Source organism: Lactuca virosa, chromosome 6, assembly GCF_052849685.1.
Source record: "Lactuca virosa cultivar CGN04683 chromosome 6, Lactuca_virosa_CGN04683_v6, whole genome shotgun sequence".
In the NCBI taxonomy this organism is placed as follows: Eukaryota; Viridiplantae; Streptophyta; class Magnoliopsida; order Asterales; family Asteraceae; genus Lactuca; species Lactuca virosa.
This window is the reverse complement of record NC_136431.1, coordinates 233,873,086-233,895,828: the sequence shown is the minus strand read 5'-3', so window position 1 is coordinate 233,895,828 and position 22,743 is coordinate 233,873,086. Positions and strand designations below refer to the sequence as shown.

Below are 22,743 nucleotides of genomic sequence, written 5' to 3'. Positions count from 1 at the left end.
ATATCATCCTTCAGCCCTATGCTCCGAGCATGCTGGAGATGCTTAACCCGAGTCAGTCCTTTCGTGAGGGGATCTGCTGGATTCTCATCCGATGATACCCTCTTTGCCACGAGGAGTCCTTCTTCTATTCGATGTCTGATGAAATGGTATTTTCTGTCGATGTGTCTGGATCTCCCGTGATCCCTTGGTTCCTTGGCTAAGGCAACTGCACTTTCACTATCACAGAAAATTTCCATTGGCTCTTTAATAGCTGGTACAACTACAAGGTCTCCAATGAAGTTCTTCAGCCATATCGCCTCCTTTGCTGCCTCGCTAGCTGCTATATACTCTGATTCGCAAGTTGAATCAGCCACTGTCTCTTGCTTGGAACTCTTCCAAGAAATTGCTCCTCCATTTAAGGTAAAGACCCAGCCTGACTGAGAGCGGAAATTATCTCTATCAGTCTGAAAGCTAGCATCACTATACCCTACAACTCTCAAGTCTTCACTCCCACCGAGGGTAAGGACCCAGTCCTTAGTCCTCCGTAGGTACTTGAGGATATTCTTTACCGCAGTCCAGTGTGCCTTGCTAGGGTTCCCCTGATACCTGCTAACCATGCTTAAAGCAAAGGCTACATCAGGTCGAGTACACGTCATAGCATACATGATCGATCCTACAGCCGAAGCATAAGGTATTCGACTCATTTCTGCTATCTCAGCCTCAGTACTAGGGCTTTGTGTCTTACTCAATCTGACATTACTCTGGATGGGTAACTCTCCTTTCTTGGAGTCATGCATGCCGAATCTCTTCAACACCTTATCCAAGTAAGTACTCTGATTAAGTCCAATTAGTCTTTTACTCCGGTCTCTCAAGATCCTTATCCCTAGAATATAGGCAGCTTCTCCTAGGTCCTTCATAGAGAAACACTTCCCAAGCCAGGACTTAACATCCTGCAGAGTTGGGATGTCATTTCCTATGAGTAGTATGTCATCCACATACAATACCAAAAAGCTAACTATACTCCCACTAGCCTTGACATATACACAATATTCATCTTCACTCCTAGAAAAGCCAAATTCTTTGACTTTCTCATCAAAGCAAAGATTCCATCTGCGAGGTGCTTGCTTTAACCCATAAATGGATTTCCCAAGCTTACACACTTTATTAGGGTACTCTGTATTGACAAAACCCTCTGGCTGACTCATGTAAACATCCTCAGCCAACTTTCCATTAAGGAAAGCGGTTTTGACATCCATTTGCCATATTTCAAAGTCATGAAATGCAGCTATGGCTAACAGAACCCAAATAGACTTAATCTTGGCCACTAGAGAAAAGGTCTCATCATAATCAACTCCCGGAGTTTGTGAGAAACCCTTTGCAACCAGTCGTGCCTTATAAGTGTGTACATTACCATCCATGTCGGTCTTTTTCTTGAAGATCCATTTGCACCCTATAGTCTTACGACCTGGTACATTCTCAACCAAGTTCCAAACTTGATTGTCATACATGGACTGTATCTCGCTGTCTATTGCCTCTTTCCACTTGGCTGACTCAGGGCCTGCCATGGCTTCCGCGTAACTGTTAGGTTCATCCAGACCTATCAGTGTCTCATCACTGATAAGTGTATCACCTTCCGCAGTAATATGGAATCCATAGTAATGCTCAGGTGCATTCCTAACCCTTGTGAAACGCCTCAGAGGTACAGACTTGTCAATTGGCTCAACAGAAGTTTCCTCCTCAAGTTGAGTGCTAGGGTTTGAAGTTCCTTCACCACTTGACTCTTGAATTTCTTCAAGGTCAACTTGCCTCCCACTGTCTCCTTGGCTTATGAACTCTCTCTCTCGAAAGAACGCCCTCCTAGCTACAAAGACCACATTCTCACTAGGTCTGTAGAAGAGGTAACCAAAGGATTTCTGTGGGTAGCCGATGAAAATACACCTCTCACTTCGAGGTTCGAGCTTATCATCAGTCTCGCAACCCCAAATCTTAATGTGGCCTAGTTTGGGCACTTTACCAGTCCACATCTCATGAGGAGTTTTGGCAACTTTCTTTGTGGGAACTAGATTAAGGATATGGGCGGCAGTCTCTAAGGCATACCCCCAAAATGAGATTGGTAGCGAAGCTCGACTCATCATGGAACGAACCATATCCAACAAGGTTCGATTACGCCTCTCAGCTACACCATTCAACTGCGGTGTCCTGGGAGGTGTCAATTGTGAGACAATCCCACATTCCCTAAGATAGTCGAGGAACTCTGAACTAAGATACTCACCACCTCGATCGGATCGAAGCATCTTAATGTTCCTGCCCAATTGATTCTCTACTTCCTGTTTAAACTCTTTAAACCTCTCAAAAGTCTCTGACTTATGCTTGATTAAGTAGACATATCCATATCTACTGTAATCATCAGTAAAAGTCAAATAATAACGATTAGCATCCCTTGTGGCATGTTTGAAGGGCCCACACACATCCGTGTGTATAAGATCCAACAAACCTTCACCCCTCTCACAAGAACCTGTGAAGGGTGACTTTGTCATTTTTCCAAGTAAGCATGATTCGCAACTATCATCTGACTTTAGGTCAAATGACTCCAATACTCCATCCTTTTGGAGTTGGCCTATGCGTTTCTTGCTTATATGTCCAAGACGACAATGCCATAATGATGCTTTATCCAAGTTATTATCATTAACAGAATCAATACACAATACATTATTTCCTAAGTTATCAACCACATATACAGTTTCATACACACCATCACAAGGTAATGCTTTAAAATAAAGAACATTATTAAAGAAAGCATTAATCGAACCAACTTCATTATCAAATGAAAAGGTGAAACCTTGTTTATACAATGCATGAAAGGAAATAATATTTCTTGCCATTTCTGGCGAATAACAACATTTATTCAAATCTAAACTAAACCCACTACTTAGCGATAAAGTATAAACTCCAATCTTGGTAACAGGTAAAGCTTTCCTATTCCCCATGATTAAGTTTATTCTTCCATGCTCCACATTCTCACTTCTTCTTAGTCCCTGCAAATCAGAACAGATATGAATACCACAACCGGTATCAAGGACCCAAGAGTTAGAATGGGGTGAGTTATTAGATAAGATAGTGTAAATACCTGCATGGTTGGGTTTAACTTTCCCATCCTTCACATCTTGCTGGTACTTTGGGCAGTTCCGCTTCCAATGTGACTTTTCATGGCAATAGAAGCATTCAGCCTCTTTAGGGTCAGAAGAAGGAGTGACAAAACCTTTCTTTGTTCCACTTGAAGAAGAGCCATCAAGGGTCCTAGCCTTGGTACCCTTCGAAGAGCTCTTCCTCTTCTTCCCTCAACCTTTCCCGATTGCCAAAACCGGGGCGGAGTTTGGAGTAGGAGTGTTAACAACCGACTTACCCTTAAGACCTGTTTCTGCGGTCTTGAGGAGTCCCTGAAGTTTGCTGAGTGTGACCTCTTCCTTATTTATGTGATATGTCATGCGGAATTGATCATAGCACGATGGTAAGGAGTGCAAAATGATATCTATTGCAAGCTCCTCAGGGAAGTTCACATTAAGCTTCAGCAACCGATCCACATACCTTTGCATTTTCTGCATGTGGCTCGTGACGGATTCCCCGTCCTTCATCATGGTTGTTATGATAGAGCATATGATTTCATACCTCTCTTGTCGTGCACTTTGATGGTATCTTTCCATCAGATCTTGGTGCATTTCAAAAGGGTAGAAGTCCTCACAGGACTTTTGGAGTTCCGCTGTCATGGTGGCCAACATGATGCATGCCACTTTTGTAGCATCCCTTTCATGTGCCCGGAAGTCAGCGATCTCCTGAGGAGTTGCAGTGGTCTCATCAATCTCCTTAAGCTCCTTGTCAAGGACATATTCTTTGTCCTCGCAGCGGGTAATCATCCTGATGTTTCTGATCCATTCATTGAAGTTGGATCCATCAAAAGTGACTTTCCCACACAAGTTCATAAGAGTAAAGGAGCCATTAGGATTAGAGCCAGAAGCAGCATTGTTTGAAGACATCTGAAAGAAGAGAACAAGATTAGTTTAGATATTAAGAGAGTCCTTAATAAAACACCCAAATGTAATATTAAGGCTAGGATCCAATCACAATATATTATAACTTAGAAGAGGTATGCCGTAATCCAAGCTATAACATATTTGAAAGGTAGGTGAATGACGATTCACCAATTTCCACCATGAAAAACGAAATATAAATACTAGGTTTTTAATTGGTTCTTAGAAATTCCTAGATTCTTTTGAGATTCAATGAACTTTTCAAAGGCATGTTTCAATCTCGAGTGTGCCCTCCAAGTTTTGTGACTGGGATACCGAGGATCACAAAACGAGGTGTGAAGTAACCATGCAAATCTCTTGGTACACTCAATGTTTATTACTCAATCGATGTGCCGGTTAACCACACGAGCTCCACCGACCTATAATAAACTTTAAGTCACCCTTTACCTACCTTGTTAAGTCCAAGTTAGTGTGCCGGTTAACCACACGAGCTCCACTAACGACTTAAACAAAGTGTAAAGTGTAATTTCATGGATTAGCACCTTATTCACATTTTCCTAAAGTAACTAAAATTGGGAATTTAATAAAAGCATTTAGTTACTTTATAATATTCATCATACTTTTAATGAGAATTTATAAGTCCTTGTCTTACCCGTTCGGCTAACGACCCTCCACCGATCAAGGAAGCGGTGGGTGAGAGTGGACACCCATTAAGTTGCCATTTTATAGGCAACAACCTTATACCCCCTTATAGACCGGCTTCGTGAATGAGGCGTACTAGCGGTAAGACGATTTGACGTTATACATATATATATTAGTAACTTATAATATTATAAAGTATAAGGGTTGAATTTTAACTTTTAAAATTCTAAGGGTTGGAACTAAAGTTTTAATCAAGACTTTACATGTTCCAAAACTTGAGGGCAAGTTTTGTAAACTTCCAAAACTTTTCATTTCTTATAACTTATGAATTAATTGAGTAATAAAAATGAAGACTCTTCATTTTTATAACTCTTGTGTTCTTTTAATGGCTTTAATAAAAGTGAGAGTTTTGGTTTTCCATAACTTGAGGACAAGTTATGGACTCCATTAAAACACATTATGATCATGAATTAAACAACCATGAAGGTTACAAACAATTCCTATGATCATCTAATCTTCATAAGTTCAAGAACATGAATATAAACACTTTCAAGAATCAAAAAATTACACTTAAAAAAACTTGTAATTTTAATAATTGCCATTGTAAATGGATTAGCATAAACATTACACCATCTAAAACAAGCTTTAAAACATCAAAACAGTTTAGGGTAATGTTTCTAGTCCATTTCCAGCAACAAATGTGCAAACTTTCATACGAGCAGAAAACAGAAAAACGATTTTTTTTCAAGCTGTTTGCACACAAAAAAAAAAACAACAAACAAACCTAGGCTCTGATACCACTGATGGGTTTTGAGCATTCTAACACTTCCTAAGTGTACATGCAACCCTAATAACCTTGGATCTATGTTTGTCTAATAATCATGCAAAGTTGAATTCCAAGGTTATATTCCTATCTAGCATACATGGGGAACATTTTTAACTTGAATGAAAGATAGAATAACTTACCTTGTTGTTGATTATGATCCTTGAAACCTTGTGAGCCTAGCACTCCAAGTGTGATGCCTCAAATGCTTCACACAACACCAAATGCAAAGGAGTAAACTTTGAGAGAATCTTACACTTGCAAAATCGGCTCTAGCCCTCTTGTTTCTTATGTGTAGCCGATTTTGGTGGAGAATGAGTTTCTTATATAGTGTTGACACATCTAGGGTTACACCATGTAAACCCTAATGTATCATGACTCTTCATTTCCATGACCCATGGGTTTGTAACTCCCATGGAGCATCCTATGGGTGGAACCCAACTTGATAATCCATGGAGCCTCTTAGCCCACTATATAAGATATGGAAGATTTACATAATCTACCCATATATTTAATTAGTTATCTTTTGATCACTTAATTAATTCTTGATCAAACTAATTAAATAATATTATTAATATATTAGAACTTATAATATATTAATAAACCATAAGTGTTATTTCTCTCATTTTAGTTTATCCAATTGCATGGTGCCATGCAACCCAAATGGACCATGTCGGGTCGGGTCAAGTACATACCAGAAATAGTTATGGACTTAGACACCTTATCCAACACCTTATACTACCTTCCACAGCGCATCGGTATTCACCCCAAGTCCTCCTCCTAAGATCCCAGATCACAAGTACTCTATATCTCACTAAACTCAGGCTACTCTCTAGTAGACCACTCATAAGTTCCTCGCTGCTACCTACTTACTCTCGAAGCATCTCATAGTAGCAGTAACTCCTAGGCTAAGGCATTACAGATCAGGCCACCCTAGTCCTAATAAGAACACCTAGCCTACTCGAGCATGCATATCATATCATAACATATTTCATAACACATAATGTAAGGGTATTTTGGGAAATCATCGTTTAGGCGCTGGCTGATCGTACACACTGCTTCGTTCTGCTTTTCTCAAAATCTTTTACTCTCTTAGAAAAATTGTTTATTTTATGAAAACTTTCTCAATTCCTCAGTTTGAGTTCAGATTCATCCGAAGATGCACCTGAATCCCTCAAACCAAGGCTCTGATACCAACTTATAACGACGTAATTTTTCAAAACATTTTTTCATTTTTAAATCATACTTTCAATCACATGAAAAATCACAAAACATAATGTATCACTGTGTCATAACAAAGTATGTCTCCAGAATCTCAATAACATAAACTCCACAAGTGTGTATGGGTCATGCCGACGCCTTCCCGCGATCCTCGCTAGTACCTGAAACACATAACACAACAACTGTAAGCATAAATGCTTAGTGAGTTCCCCAAAATACCACATACAACACATATGCCACTCGAGGCTATAATACGACCCTTCGGTCGATGTGTCTCAGCGGGACCCCCCAGTCCCGTAGCTCGTTGGACCCTCTGGTCCGGTCATAGCTCGTCGGACCCTTCGGTCCAGTCTGTGTCGTTGGACCCTTCAGTCCGGTCTATATCGTTGGGCCCTCCGGCCCGGTCTGTTCAACACATAGCATACATATAACACAATGCACATAATCTCATACATACACATAGCACACAAGACCCTCTGGTCTACACATAAATACCACTCTAGGTAATGTCTAGTGAGAAGACTCACCTCGGGTAACTCGGTAATCTCGAACTCGGTAAAATCTGCTCTAGCCTCCGCCTAATAACATGGAATAAGCACTCTAATCAATACAACTCTCAAGGCTAGACTGTTCCCTCTCTTAGCACTCTCAGAAGGGTAAAAGACCATTTTACCCCTCTCATGGCTCAAAGACCCAAATGTTGACCAAACCCTAAAAGTCAACAAAAGTCAACTCTCCGGGTTACGCTGCGCGTACCGAACCTGTACGCTGGGCGTACCCGGCGACCTCACAGAAACGGGGTGCGCGACCCCTTACGCCGCGCGTACTGGGATTACGCCCCGCGTAACTCCCAGTTTCAGACTCTAAGCTCTTGAGGTCTTAAACAGTTAAGTCCCACGCCCAACTTCTAGATCTGACCATTTCTAAACCTCTTAATCCATAAAGTTGGTCACTTTAAGCCTGTGCATGGCTGGACAAGTCACTAACACCCATAACATTCCATTTCCCAACTCTAGAAAGCTCATAATTCAAGCATGACCTCATAACAACGACCAAGATGGAATTTTTATGGATCTATAACACAAATATCACTGAAATGGGACAGATCTAGGTCCATGGAGTACATTACACTCATAAAGTCTCCACCTTTGGGACTTTTAACCCTAGAAATGGTCCATGCAACATTAAACCAAATAAAGAGGAAAGTTTTGAACTTTATACCTTTAGATGAAGCTCCTTTCTCTGAAGATCTCAGATCCAAACTTGCACTTCAAGCCCTAGCCTCCACAAGCTCTTTTCCTTCTTCTTCACTAACACACCAAGACACTTTTAGCTCCAAAATACACACACTCAAGCTAAGGACGATGGAAGGCTCTCTCTTAGGGTTTCACTCTCTGATATGGAGGCTGAGAAATGAGCCTTAGCATCCTTTAAATAATGCACAAGCCAAAAATTTAGGGTTTGCAGCTGGACCCGTGACGCCCAGCGTACCCAGGCGAGTCCGCGTCCAAATTAAGCGCATGAGTACGCGCAGCGTACTCCCCAGTACGCCCAGCATACTCATTTGCTACAAGAACTCTCTCAAGGGACCAATCTTGACAACTTGACAAAATGGAAGGGTTAAATAGCTTTACCTGAATTTCGGGATGTTACACCTTCAAGGTGGACAAGGTATATATTGTCATTAATTGGTCAAAAGATCAAGCTAAGAAATCTGAAATTACAGACAAATAACTACAATAAATCAATAAGGAATTTAATTTCTTTATAACCGACCTCTTAATTCTAAATGAATCACATTTTGTTTTTATTATTTTAAGGTTGTTAATCGTTATCTTGATGAAGGGTTGCAGAGGTTGTCTGTGATATCTTATTCATCGATGAGGTATTTTTATATACCTTTTCTATGAAACTCTTTTTTTAGTGATTACTTTAAAATATGTTTAAAGGTACATATGTTGGACATGGAGTATTTTTCTTACTTGAATCGTGCTTTGGAAAGTTCATCATCTCCAATTGTGATTTATGTCACAAATAGAGGGATATGCAGTGTCAGGTAATTTATTTTCCTATTTTTTTTTATCATTAATGGGAATTTAAGACATTTATTGACTTAGCGATTTGAAAGTGTATTTAAAGGGTAACTGATGTGTTTAGTCCTCATGGGATACCAGTGGATCTATTGGACATATTAGTGATTATAAGAACAAAAACATTTTGTCCTATTTAGATGATTCATGTATGCATCCGGAAGGTTTTTCCAGAAATTAAGAAACCATGTGCTGATGTGTAAATGTTTTTTGTTGTTGATAAATACTGCCTATACGGCACAAATGGAGGTGCTATTTTTAGATAAAGAAAGATTTACATCGGTGAAATTAGAGTTTATTTACCTTATATGATTTTTTTTTCTTAAAATTTTAAAACTTGAAATTTTTATTAAAAATGTTATCCTCCGCATGCATGGGTTTAGTTACTATGACTTGGGACTGTTGTAACAAAAACATGGTTTTTTTTTTCTTTTCGGATTTTATCTTTAAAAGTATGATACTACATTAGATAAAAATGGAAGTACATTTCTATACCTAGAATTTAGCCCTTGATTGGGCTCATGAAATGTCTTTTCATTTGTTTGTGTAATTATAGAATCTAACTTTCGTTTCTAATTGTCAACTTTTTTTGAAGTTTGTTTTATTTTTTCTTTCCTTTCCTTAATTAAGCATTGTATTTTAAAAATACAATGTTTAAAAAGAAAAAACATTAAAATGAAATTTAAACAGTTAAGAATGAGAAATGAAAGTATGGTGATATATTAGACAAAAAAATAGTAGTACATTACTATTTTTTGCAATTAGTCCAATTGTTATCTCTTGCATTTAGCCCCTAATTGGGCTAAATGCAATAAATATCAATGTACTTTTATTTGTTTGTCTAATTATATCATTGAAATTTTGTTTCTATTTCTTAAATTGATTTAATTTAATATAATTTATCCTTTTTTTATTTAAGCATTCTACTTTAGGAGTACAATGGTCTGAACTATTAAAATAAAAAGTTCAAAAAAATTAAGAAGTAGTATGCCAGTATGATGTTATATTAGACAGTCAGATGGAAGTTCATTGTTATATCTTGCATTTATTTTTTAATGTAAGTTGGTTCTCAAATTGTTTCTGATCGTGTCAGATTTAATTAACACGTGTATATTAAATAAAAGAGAATCATATTGATTGATTATGAATTTGGGTTTTTCTAAGCGTTTTAGATTTTAATTTAATTACTAATATTTCATATTTAAAGTTCATATGAATGTATTATTCTTGCAGGGTTTCAAAAATCCATAAAAATACACATCTTCATACTTTCCCTACGTCTGTTGTTGTTGGGGAAACAAGCAAAACGTGACCAAGTACCAACTTAAGTGGGAAGTATACATGTTCGTGTAATTTGGTACTTCTATTGGTTTATATGGTGATAAAAGGAATTTGAAGGGGTTTAGGTTTTGAATTTCTATTCTTACTGAATGATATATGTTTTTTCTGTGTGCATGACCAACCACTGAACCACCAAATACAGAAATGGAAGTAAAAGGGTATAAGCGAGAGGAAAAGGCTACCAATAAAAACTCAAAGGGTGATTATGGAAATGGTGATGTCCTGCTACTATCCTGATTCCATGACACTGTCTCCTAATTACGACTTCTGTTTTGTAAGAATTGGGATGGAAAATCGCCTAAGTTGCACGGAAACAGATACGGAACGGAAACAGGAAACGAAAAAACTCAAAAATTCAAGATACGGATACGGAAATATAAAAATATGTAATAACATATATATATATATATATATATATATATATATATATATATATATATATATATATATATATATATAGTAAATAGACCTGAGGGACGATCGGCTTTGGCTTGTAGGGTATTAAGTTAAGAGTCGATTAATATAGCTCATTAGATTTGATCGTTGGTAGTATAAGATTTGATCGTTTGAGCATGGTGGGGATATAAGCTCTATATCCAATTTTCTAGCATTGATGTTGTTACCAATCATATTTACATGTAGATTATTGCGTACAAATCCTTGTGGAACATACTGTATTTGCTATCCGAGCGATTTTGGTCATAAATTTTTTTTTACTTAAATAGCTGTAAAAAAAGATTCGTTTTACAAGTTCATCAAGTTATACCATGTAAATCACTGCTTTATTGGTAAAAAATCTTTAACCACATTTATCTTTTCAACCAATTAAAAGCTACATACTTATTTTTTAACCAATAATAGCAATACACATATCTTTTTAACCAATAATAGCGATACACATATCTTTTTAACCAATAATAGCAACATACTTATCTTTTAACCATAAATAGCAATGCACTTATCTTTTTAACCAATAATAGCAACATATTAATTTTAATCTATTAATAGCAATTCATTTATCTTTTTAGCCAATAATAGCAACGTACTTATTATTTTCACCAATAATAACAACATACATATCTTTTAACCAATAATAACAACATACTAATTCTTATTAACCAATACTAGCTACTTAATTTTCTGTTCTCACGGATTAGGAGCCATATTTCAAAAGAAAATTGTATTTTGTATAATAGGATCTTCATGAAGATAAGAAAGTAAAGTCAAAGTGGTCATTTGAAGTTGGCAGAAAAACTTCGTTTAAAGCTAATTGGATAAAAGAAAAATTGTCAAGGGTATAACGGTCATTTTTACATCGGTCGATCCGGCCACCCGACGGGCAGAAAAACTTCGTTTAAAGCTGATCGGACAAAAGAAAAATTGTCAAGAGTATAATGATATTTTTACACCGGTCGACCCGGCCACCGGACGGGTCTGACACCACCAGTTAAATAGTGTTTTTTCTTGTATGATTTTGAAACTTTGGTACAAGTAATTTTCCCTTAACCGTACTTTTCCCTCCTCTCTCTCTCTCTCTCTCTCTCACTTCGAAACTCTCTCTATACACAGTCACAGAAAACCTTACTTGTCTGAGACACCGGAAATGGTTGATGATGACTGGCCGGAGTGGCTTCCATCGGGATGGACGATACAAATCAGAAAGATCGCTGGACGGAAGGTCAAGGTACTTGCGATTCTCACTCTTCCATCTCGACTTCCTCTAACTTAGGGTTTTTTTTTTTCTCGCTTCAGTTTCTACAGAATTTGAGTTTTTTGTCTACATTTTTGGTTTAGTTTTGAACATGTAGCTAAGAACATACCTGCACGCGAATTGTGTTGAGTTAATTTTGCGTTCCTCTCTCCTTTACGATTACGAGATGCAGTTTGATTTCTGTATGCGAAAAAAAATTGACATCAATGTTTGCTTTATGAGAGGTTTTTGATAACTGATACACCCCCAGAGTTAGAGTTATTTGTGCGATAATTTTATGCCTGATTGCTGTTGCAGTGTTACATTGATCCTGAAGGACACAAGTTCTATTCGAAGCCGCAAGTGGAACGGCATCTTAACGCCATCAGAAACAGCATAGTAGTGACTGTAATGATACCTTCTGTTGATATTTTTCCCTTTAATTCCTAGCATTCTTACAGAGTCCTGTTTTCTTTTAGAACAATGCCGATGCCTCAACTTTAGACTTATCTCTAGAGCCAGATGTTCTTCCCCATACAAATGAGGATCCTGAATCAACAAAAAAAGTCTTTACATAATGCCTGGTGATACAGGAAACTGAAGGGCTTTTAGCTTCTAAGCCTAAACGTGGAAGAAGAAGAAAAAGCGAAGATTCTAATTGGCTACCTGATGGATGGAATGTGGAAGTGAAGTATAGAAGTTGTGGAAAAGAATATAAGGTAAATGGATTATCTTTGAGTAGCATAACATAACATTGCCTACCATTTTTATTCACATTTCTTGTTTTGCTATTGTTATAGGTTTTCATGGATCCCATCAATGGACATAAATTCTTTACAAAGCAACAGATTCTGAAATATCTTGCTAATAAGGCCAATACAAACAGCAGTCCAGCTGAACAGAAAGAAGTATGCATCAGCCACTAGTATCAACTTTCATATTCTTCTTTTTGTCATTTATAAGTTCAGTTCTTGAAATTATAGCATCATAATCTTCTGTTACATTATGACTTTATAGGGTGATAAAACCCCTATTAAACCTGAGGAGTCCCAGATTACTGAACCCACTGAAGCCAAGAAGACGAATGAAACCAAAGCGAGTTCAGCAATTACAGAAAGCACCCGCAAGTCCCCCGACTATGAAGTTTGTTCCACTTTAACCCTCCAAGATTTCATATATTACATTTCTCAAATTTATATCATCACCCATTTGACTTTTTGACCAAAATCTAGGTTATCTCAAGAACTCCTGCAGATGGGTTGCCTCCAGGATGGATAAAAGAAATCAGAGTGACACAACATGGATCCGAGAAGAAAAAAAATTCGGTATTTTATTTTTTCTTATCTAAAAACTCATTATAACATATAAATCATAATACAATGTTTTATAATTAATTAATTAATTCTCCATGCAGTTATACGCAGACCCTTTGAGTGGATACATATTTTTCTCAAAATTGGATGCTTTGTGTTGTTTGGATACTGGAGGAGACATAAGGAAATGTGCCATGAGACCATTGAGAAGGGATATGAGTCGAGAAATCAATGTAAGTTATGTACTTATGTTCAATTGATGATAATTATTTATTTGTTTAAATATCAATATGTACTTACAATTCTTTATGCAAAATAGAGTTTGAAACGAAGCAAGACATCTGACTCAAACGATCATACATCATCATTGAAGGTTGAAGAATTTGAAAGGGATAAAGCAAAAAAAGCGGCTTCATTGTTACAAAATTTGGGCCCACAAGATGAAAAGATTGAAGAATTAGTTGATAGTATAAAGAAGTTTAATTCTACTTATGATGAACACTTGCAGTTTGAGAAAGAAAAGTTTTGGTCAAGAGTACAAGAACGTGAAAAAGAACGGGATTTGAAAATATTAACCACCAACACTGAGCATTTAACGGAAACGGCTCGTGACACGATTCTAGCGATGCAAGCGGAGATAGAGAAAAAGTATCGTGATAGTGGGATGTAATTCTATGTTGTTTTTAGTTGAGTTTATGGTTTTTAGTCTAATGAAATTATTTATGTATTATTTGCATTTTTTTTATTTTTAGTTTAAATGTTTTTTGGAATATTAAATATTATTTGAATTGAGAAATAATAAAATTTGGTGAAAAGTTAGACCATGGTTGAAAGGTGGGTATTTTCTTGAAAGAAAAGGTTGAACAGGGAAATGATGGGGCGTGAAAGGTTGATACAAGAGCCTTTAGCATAAAAAAGTGAAAAGGTTAGGTGTTTTTGGGCAAAATATTTGCGGTTTGTGGATCATATCTGTAGACATCTGCAGTAGAAAATGTGCACCAAACATCTGCAGCCTGAAAAAAGAAGACCGTCTGTTTTTTTAACGTCTGCAAACTATAAAAATAAACTAAAATCTAAATATACTGATTTTTTTTAATTTCAAAGTGATTTTTTAATATTTGTATGACTTTGTTATAAGTAATTAACAAATCTACATCAAAATTTATGTATTATTGTATAAAAAGTGAAAAATAAAATGGTACAAATTAACGTATATATTTGATAAAAACCAACAATTTTGGTCGCAAAGTTATACCTAAACATTGTAATTAAAAATCAAAGAATTCGACACATAAATAGATGAAAATAAACTTCAATTTTTTCATTTAAATCAATTAAAAACGTACTATAAATATTTTTCCAAGAAATTAACGATACTATATTAAATAATGTTTTATAAAATTTGGCACACATAATATAAGAATATATTATGATTTTTTTTTTCATATTTATATAAACAATTTCAACAACCATTATTGTAATAAATCTTTATTTATAAATTTGTCAAAAATGTTATGTTTGTGTCGTCGAACATTTTTTTTAAGTCTTGTAATCTTTTTTTTTTTCAAATTCTTTATTATTAATAAAGTTGGAATAAATATAATTTAAAAAAAAAACTAAAACAAAATAAAGATATATATTTTTTTAGGCTAGAAGATATCTGAAGATGTTAGAAGACTGGTCCACATCTGCGCCAAGAAGAGGGCACACAAACATTTTTAGGTCTGTAGTCTTCAAAAAAACAAACAGTCTGCGAAGGCTAATGTCTGCGCATGGTCTGCACGACACAAACAGAAGATGCGAAAAAGATCTGCAGAAAAAAAACAAACAACACCTTAGATGGTTGTTTTCCCAAGTGAAAGAGGAAGTGATGGAAAATGAGTGTAAATAACGTGAGGCTAAGGTAACTGGAAAAAAGTAATCTATAGTGAAACCACTCCTGTCTGATGGAGTAGAGAGAAGATGAAAACTATGGTTTGGGCGGCGACAACGAAGAAGTGCATTGGTTTCGTCGTCCAATTAATGGCTAGAAGGGTTAAAAATGGATTATCCATAAAAGAAAAACGAACCATCTACTATCCAAGACCTAAGACCGAACTCATGGAGTATACATTCCACCACCCAAACACCAAATGTTATCCATGGATTCACCTTAATGCATCTATTTTTTCTTTTCTTCAAAGACCATGAAAATTATTTCATGTAGGAATGGCTAAAAGTAGACAAGTGGTTTAGGTTTCTAAGTAAGAGGCCAAGGGGAGTTGAGAAATGGGCTAATTTGAGTACTATGATTCAAAATTTTGTAGTTTTGGATTAGAAAGATAGACTAGATTGGTCATTGGATGCTAATAACGAGTTCTTAGTTGCTTCTTCTCCATTTTTTTAGATATCAGTATGCTTGGTTATATGAGATATTGACTTGATAGAACAACTTTAAATATCTTGCTTTGGCGTGTGACATTTAATCGAATTCTCACACGAGAAAACCCGATGGAAAATGTATAGATTGGAGGCCGCTTGAATTCCCACACAAGAAAACCCGATGGAAAATGTATAGACTGAAGACCGCTCTATGCCTTTGCGAAGAGGAAGTTGAGAGCACGAATCACATCTTTATTTTTGGAATGACTCTTAGAAAAGCAAACATTTTTTGATGACATTGTTTTGTTATATTTTTTTGGAGTTATAATAAGAGATAATTATGGGTCTCTAAAAACTTTGAGGCTTAATCCGTTAGATATATAAAAATAATTACTGAGTGTTTAAATTTTTTGAGGTTTTTTCCGTTAGATACATAAAAATAATTATGGGTCTCTAAAATTTCGAGGCTTAAGCTGTCAGCCATGTTGGACCCGAGAGAGAGAGAGAGAGAGAGAGAGAGAGAGAGAGAGAGAGAGAGAGAGAGAGAGAGAGAGAGAGAGAGATGACCGTTGAAATATAATCACCATTGTGGTTTTGGCCTAAACCATTCAATACTGAGATTATAAAATTGTCAAGATCCGCTTTTTGAGTTGATTCATGTTTAAAAATGCTCTTGATTGGACTTTGTTATTACCACACTCAATTCATACTCTCAATTGGTATACCACGTACTTTCTTCCAAACTCAAAGTCAAAGACTTATATCTTTAAACCTAACTTTTCCAAACTCTAAAGTTATTCATAATTTTGTAGATTTCCTATTACTCGAATTTTACTTTGATAATACTCTTCCCCTTTTATAATGTAAGTCAATTGGTATGGCATTTTACATTAAATGATTTTGCATCCCAAACCAAGTACATAATATTTGATATCCTAACTAAAGTACAACATATGTATTAAAAAATATAATCGCTTAAAAACCCATATTTCAATTATATTTGTGGTTCTTGTGAAAAGTAAAATGTGCAAAATAAAAAGAATTAGGATGTTTGGTGTGTGTGTAATGGTATGTAAGTTCTAAAAATTAAACATTTTAATGAAGATGTGAGTTATTAGATAATTCAAATAATATTTAAGACATATATTTCGAATGATTTATACATGTTTTTTGTATTTAGACATGCAATATATGTGGCCATTACTTAATTTTCATGAAATAACGTTTTTAAGCAATATTTTCATTTGTGTTTTTTATTCATCCATTTAAAATAAAAACGATTGATTTTATATCTTTATCATGATTTTTTATTTTTAGTTAAAACAAAGGATATAAAAATCAAACATCTTTATTTTAAGTGGATGAATAATAAACACAAATGAAAATATCATATTTTATTTTAAAATGTTGTTTTTATTTTATGATATTGATTTTTGATATATTTTGGAGGAATTTTAGTGTTTATTTTAGTTTTAAACATACGGTTTGTTTTTCGCCCCATCACCACTTTATGTGTATGTATGGATAAATGTATGTATATGTATTTTAAAACAAATCAATAGTCATAAACTGTTTTCTCAAAAGACGTAGAACATGCAATATGAATTGTAGATGAATTTAAAAGACATGTCTTAGAAAATAGTTAAAGGATTTTTTAAAATTCACGTAATAATAAATTTCAGTTATAATAAAATATAACTTATTATATCTCTCTACATATCTATATATTTATTAATTTTAATTAATAAGAAAGGTTATAAAACAGAATGGAAATTTGGAAATAAGTACCTGATCGAACGTGCAAATCCTTCGAACTTCTTCGGGTCTGTGGGGTTTATTTCAGTCAAAGTCCTTCTCCTCATATGCTCAAACACACACACATAACACCTTCAACTGTGTGTGGGAGCGAGCTCTGTGATTTGATCCTAAAGATCTGAATTCGTTCACTTCGATTTCTCAAGGTATGTTTACACGACTTGATTGGTGAAAAACTGTCTGGAGTTATGAAAAGTTTAGATATAAATTGACGATTTTAGATCTGAAATTACTTGAGAAATTGCGGAGTTCGTCGCGATCTAATCCTGTTGCTAAAATTCAGACTATTGATGACATTATGTGCTAATTGCTTTCAATTTTGAGTGCTTATATACTGTTCCTGATCTGATTAATTTATGGATCTGCATTTTGATTTTGATTATTTGAATTGTTTTGATGTTTTTCTGTTGATAATTGTACAAATAATCAAGTTATAACGGATCGAATACGTGAAGTTTTGAATATTCCTCGTGAATTTAGGAGAGTGGTGTGAAGATTGGTATCGAGTTGGGTAGTTGAGTTGTGATGTAGATAGAGTTTAATCATGATGGTGAGATTCTAGCAGAGGAGTTATCTGTACGCATTATCAACCTAGGGATTTGTGTACATCAATTTTGTGGAAGTTAATCGGATGCAAAAGTTGACGTGTAGAGTTTGACTACTTTGGCAGTTTCTACATCTGGTGGCACAAACATTCATGTTCTCGATCTGATTTAATTTATGGATCACGTTTCGATTTTGATTGATTCACGTTACTCTAGTAATTTGGTGTTGCTAATTAATTAAGTTCAGAGGATCAAATCTGTGAATTCTAACTGTTCACATGATCATTCAAGGAGGGTTGGTAGTAAATTGAGGAATTAGAGTTGTGATCTACAGTGGTGAGGTTCTTGCAACTTCCAAGAGTAAACCTTGAACAATATCAAATCTGTGAACTGTGTTTTGCAACTTTTGTACCTAAACCTGTTATCTTTAGATAATTAGATCCATGAACTTATTTCCTATCCATGATCCAAAAGTTAAAAACCCCTCTGCAACCCCACTAAAATTCATAGATTTTGAATAACAAGTTTCGAATTTCTAGAATCCTTTTTCTTTGTTACTGCATTAGTTTTCCCTTGATATCTTTCTTTGAAATATCTCAAAGAATGCTTGCTATTATTCCATATACCTTATTCTTAACTGTTATATCTATTTCATAAAAACAACAGTGACAAAACAGAAGATCTTCCTTGGGTAATGTGGAATTGCAGAAATCTACTTTTCGCATACAAGGGGTAAAACCGTAAAAATAAAACTTCTTCTGTTGAAAAATATCTACCTCTAGTCAAAAAAATGACTCCATCAAGTAAAGCTGATAAAAAGGCAGCAGTTGATATTGCTGCATGGACATTCAACATAGTCACTTCTGTTGGGATCATCATCGTGAACAAAGCTTTAATGGCAACATATGGTTTCACATTTGGTAAGTTCTCTATTTATATATTTTCTTTTGTTAATTATATTTATAAATTTCTTATTTCCTGATATCCAATAATTTCCTTTATGTGCAGCAACAACATTAACAGGATTGCATTTTGTCACCACAACCTTGATGACTATTGTTCTTAGGTGGTTGGGTTACATCCAACCCTCTCATCTACCCATTGCAGATCTTCTCAAATTCGTCCTATTTGCTAACTTCTCCATTGTTGGAATGAATGTCAGTCTTATGTGGAACTCTGTGGGATTCTACCAGGTAAGCTTTATACTTTATACTTTATACTCCTTTTTTTTTTTTTTTTTTTTAAAGACGTTTCCTTTATGATACTTATGTTAAGGTATTGATTTTCAGATAGCAAAACTGAGTATGATTCCTGTATCCTGTTTATTGGAAGTTGCATTTGATAAGATACGATATTCAAGGGACACAAAGCTCAGTATTTTAATTGTTCTTCTGGGTGTTGCTGTATGCACTGTTACTGATGTCAGTGTTAATACTAAAGGTTTTGTTGCTGCCTTTGTTGCAGTATGGAGTACAGCTCTCCAACAATATGTATGTAAATTTAACTCTTTCTTTCCCCCAAATTTATGACATACTATTTTATTCTCATATTTATATATATATTTTTTACAGTATGTGCATTACCTTCAAAGGAAGTACCAGTTGAGTTCCTTCAATCTGTTAGGACATACTGCCCCAATCCAGGCTGGATCCCTACTGTTAGTGGGCCCCTTTGTTGACTACTGGTTGACCAACAAAAGAGTGGATGCTTTTAAGTATAATACAGTATCTCTGGTAAGTATTAGTACACTACAATTGAGCTTTTTTAGTTGTTTATAAAAATTAGTCTAATAATAATGATATGGTATTTGCAGATATTTTTAATTCTATCGTGTACGATTGCAATTGGGACAAATCTAAGCCAATTTATATGCATCGGGAGGTTTACAGCCGTCACATTCCAAGTCCTAGGTCACATGAAAACAATCCTGGTACTGATGTTGGGTTTTATCTTCTTTGGGCGTGAGGGTTTAAACCTTCACGTGGTAATTGGAATGATAATAGCAATCATGGGAATGATTTGGTATGGGAACGCGTCATCAAAGCCAGGTGGCAAAGAGAGGCGTAGCTATTCCCTTCCGAAAACAAGTCAGCCCAAAAAGGACTCCCTTCTAGAAACTTCCGAGACAGATGAGAAGGTGTAAGGTTTTTTCAGGAGTATCATATAGAAAGGAAAGGAATATTTTAAATTTTTTTTTAATTGTTAAATCAACTGATGGAGACTATACGAAGGAAGAAGGTTATGTTGCTAGAAAATTTGTCGGTTAATCGGTTGTTATTTTTAAGTTATTATTATATACGATATGATTTTTGTATGTCATTTTTAAATGTTATGATTTGGAGGACTTGAAGAGGGAGGAGGATTTGTCTGTTTTTTTTTTTTTTGGAAAACCTGTGATTAGTCTTGATATAGAAATCAATAAGTGTGTGTTGGAGTATTTATTATCGATTTATGTAGTCATGTTTCAGTTTATTATGAAAACTATCAATTTATATATATATATATATATATATATATATATATATATATATATATATATATGTGAAAAATGGTAACAAAATGGAAAAATGTTTGTATGAATTGGTAACGAATAGAAAACTGGGTAAATAAGCAACTGTTATACCTTTTTAAAATAAATAATCCAAATGAAACTTTTAGCCTCCACGATGTGTGAAATACTTAGTTGATATTCAATGGATTCAATTCAATCGTAAACAAGGTGCCATTCAATAAATTTGGAGTTAAATGGTAAGTGAAGTGAATGTGATAAAAAAACAAACTTTTTACTGTAAAAGTATGTCACTTACCTTTGTAGAGTTTAAAAGTATGTTTGTGGAAATAAAATGATAAACTTGTATAGAAAATGAGAGTATGTTTGTGGGAAAAAAATGATAAAATTGCATGGAAAATGAAATGTTGATGTGTCAATCTATTAAAAATTCAATATGTTGTGAATGCCTTTAATACTCGTGGATGAAATGATTATGGGTGTTTGATATTCGCTTTAGATTGAAAAGCCCGAAAATTCAAACCAAATCAAATGAGCTAAACTTGGCTTGCAAATAGCAGACAAACAACTTTTTGCTTAATCTCTGAGGTCGAGCTACCTCATTTTTCATAAGATGATGTAAAAGTTGTACATAATATTTGCTTTAAAAATATTTATTTTGAATATCTTTTGATGTTATAATATTATGTTTAAATGTAATGCTCACCGGTTTCAACTAGTATATTTGATTTGGACTGAACTTTAAATCAATGACGAATCTATAACAAAAAACAACGTGGTTTCTTATTTAAATGAAACTGAAAAAAATATGAAAGTTTAGGTCTTTTAGCAAAAATAAGGTAGGTCCTAAATTTTTTCTATATATATTTGTTGTATTGAAAAAACAAGGTAGGTCCTAGGACCTACCTTGTGAATGCTTAGCTACGCCCCTGCTTTAAATACGCTTTATCGAATATAGACTCACTTTAAAAAAAAAAAATCATGCTGCTCATCAACTCTATGCTTAGCCTTCACACCCTCTACATAAGACTACGTCCCCAGAAAGAGTAAACTTATCCATATGTAACCTCATACCATAAAAAAAGAGTAAGCTTATCAATGTGTAACCTCATACTATCATCTTACTTTTCTTCGGGGACATCATTTTCTACTTTTTACCATCAATCATCATTGAATCTACCTCCTTACCATCGCCAAAGGTTTCCTCCTTAGAATATCTTCATACCACCACAATCGTTTTTTTCTTAATTTATCAAGTGATCCATGCTATTCCTAATGAATTTCTAATAGCCGCATTTAGTATCCTATCAAATAATATTTCACCGCAAGTCCGCCTCATCCATACATCATGGTAATCCTAACAACTACCATGAAAAATTTATCCTTGAATTTCAACGGGGACCTTCCTGACACCCAAGACTCATAAGACCACCATCCACTTTAACCAAACCCCCTTTATGCGATCGGTAACGTCTGTCTCCACCATTCCCTTATGGATCATAGACCACAAATACTTGAAGCTCTCATTCGATGTAAGAGCTTGTTCCGTTGTATTTACATCTACTATTTCATCATTTATCTTCTCAGTGAAATTGCATTAAAGATACTTTGTTTTAATATTATTGATTTGTAACCCTTTGACTTATAATGTCGACATCTATGTTTCCAATCAATCACTCAGTCCAATCCTAGACTTAATCACCAACACAATGTGATTTGCAAAAAGAAACACCAAGGCACTTCCTCTTGTATCTCTAAAGATAACGCGTCCAAGTTCAAGGCAAAAATATACGAATGAAAGTCGAACCCTGATGGAGCCCGATTTCATCCATAAACGACATTGTGTCTTCAACAAGGGGCTCGAATGCAAGTCATAGCCCATATATATATATATATATATATATATATATATATATATATATATATATATATATATATATATATATATATATATATATATATATATATATATATATATATAGCCAAGACATACATATATCTCCTACCGACCCTTCTAGCTTTAAAACACCATATGCAGATCCTTATTTTTTACTATATTTCTCTATAAGTTGTCTGAAAGGTGGATAACCTATGAAACCATATTAGTTATCTGAAATAGTGGTGATGCTAGGCAAGTATGCAACCCAACCTCCAATGCTCTCTCACATAGTTTCATGATATGCTTAAGGAGCTTCCTACCTTTCTTCTTATAAATTGGGATCATAGTACTTGCTCACCCGCTCTCTAAGTTTGCTTTGAATCTTAGTAAAAAACCCAAACTTTCTTTGTTAAAATGACAATGTTATTTTCTACCAACAATTCAACAAATGAGAGAGCTAATCATCTTAACTTATTTTACATTGTTATTTTATATACGGGAAAAAACACC

At 34.9% G+C, this 22,743-nt stretch overlaps 2 protein-coding genes and 1 long non-coding RNA gene across 4 annotated transcripts; all 3 read left to right on the top strand.

The window, feature by feature from the left end:
• Window positions 1-8,353: 8,353 nt before the first annotated feature.
• LOC145120735 (uncharacterized) lies at window positions 8,354-10,194 on the top strand. 2 transcript variants are annotated; one of them, XR_013714335.1, is made up of 3 exons: window positions 8,354-8,575; window positions 8,615-8,746; window positions 10,014-10,194. It is a non-coding gene; the product is annotated as an uncharacterized LOC145120735 (long non-coding RNA). The 2 variants fall into 2 exon arrangements; XR_013714334.1 differs by having other exon boundaries at window positions 8,369-8,575; window positions 8,640-8,746.
• A 1,422-nt stretch (window positions 10,195-11,616) lies between these two features.
• On the top strand, window positions 11,617-13,860 carry LOC145119095 (uncharacterized). The gene is made up of 8 exons (XM_079054728.1): window positions 11,617-11,805; window positions 12,130-12,219; window positions 12,405-12,530; window positions 12,612-12,719; window positions 12,829-12,954; window positions 13,044-13,136; window positions 13,226-13,357; window positions 13,444-13,860. The coding sequence occupies exons 1-8, from the start codon at window positions 11,725-11,727 to the stop codon at window positions 13,792-13,794; spliced, it is 1,107 nt and encodes a 368-aa protein (XP_078910854.1). The 5' UTR covers window positions 11,617-11,724; the 3' UTR covers window positions 13,795-13,860.
• Window positions 13,861-17,307: 3,447 nt separating this feature from the next.
• On the top strand, window positions 17,308-20,164 carry LOC145120097 (UDP-rhamnose/UDP-galactose transporter 6-like). The gene is made up of 6 exons (XM_079055885.1): window positions 17,308-17,446; window positions 18,512-18,765; window positions 18,854-19,038; window positions 19,135-19,335; window positions 19,417-19,578; window positions 19,659-20,164. The coding sequence occupies exons 2-6, from the start codon at window positions 18,636-18,638 to the stop codon at window positions 19,986-19,988; spliced, it is 1,008 nt and encodes a 335-aa protein (XP_078912011.1). The 5' UTR covers window positions 17,308-17,446; window positions 18,512-18,635; the 3' UTR covers window positions 19,989-20,164.
• The last annotated feature ends 2,579 nt before the right edge of the window (window positions 20,165-22,743 follow it).

Coding starts and splice junctions, on each gene's coding strand:
- LOC145120097 (XM_079055885.1), top strand. CDS start 18,636: ATGACTCCATCAAGTAAAGCTGATAAAAAGGCAGCAGTTGATATTGCT. Junction 19,039..19,134: donor ACTCTGTGGGATTCTACCAG/GTAAGCTTTATA, acceptor ATTGATTTTCAG/ATAGCAAAACTGAGTATGAT. Junction 19,336..19,416: donor GTACAGCTCTCCAACAATAT/GTATGTAAATTT, acceptor TATTTTTTACAG/TATGTGCATTACCTTCAAAG.
- LOC145119095 (XM_079054728.1), top strand. CDS start 11,725: ATGGTTGATGATGACTGGCCGGAGTGGCTTCCATCGGGATGGACGATA. Junction 12,720..12,828: donor GTCCAGCTGAACAGAAAGAA/GTATGCATCAGC, acceptor ATGACTTTATAG/GGTGATAAAACCCCTATTAA. Junction 13,358..13,443: donor ATATGAGTCGAGAAATCAAT/GTAAGTTATGTA, acceptor TATGCAAAATAG/AGTTTGAAACGAAGCAAGAC.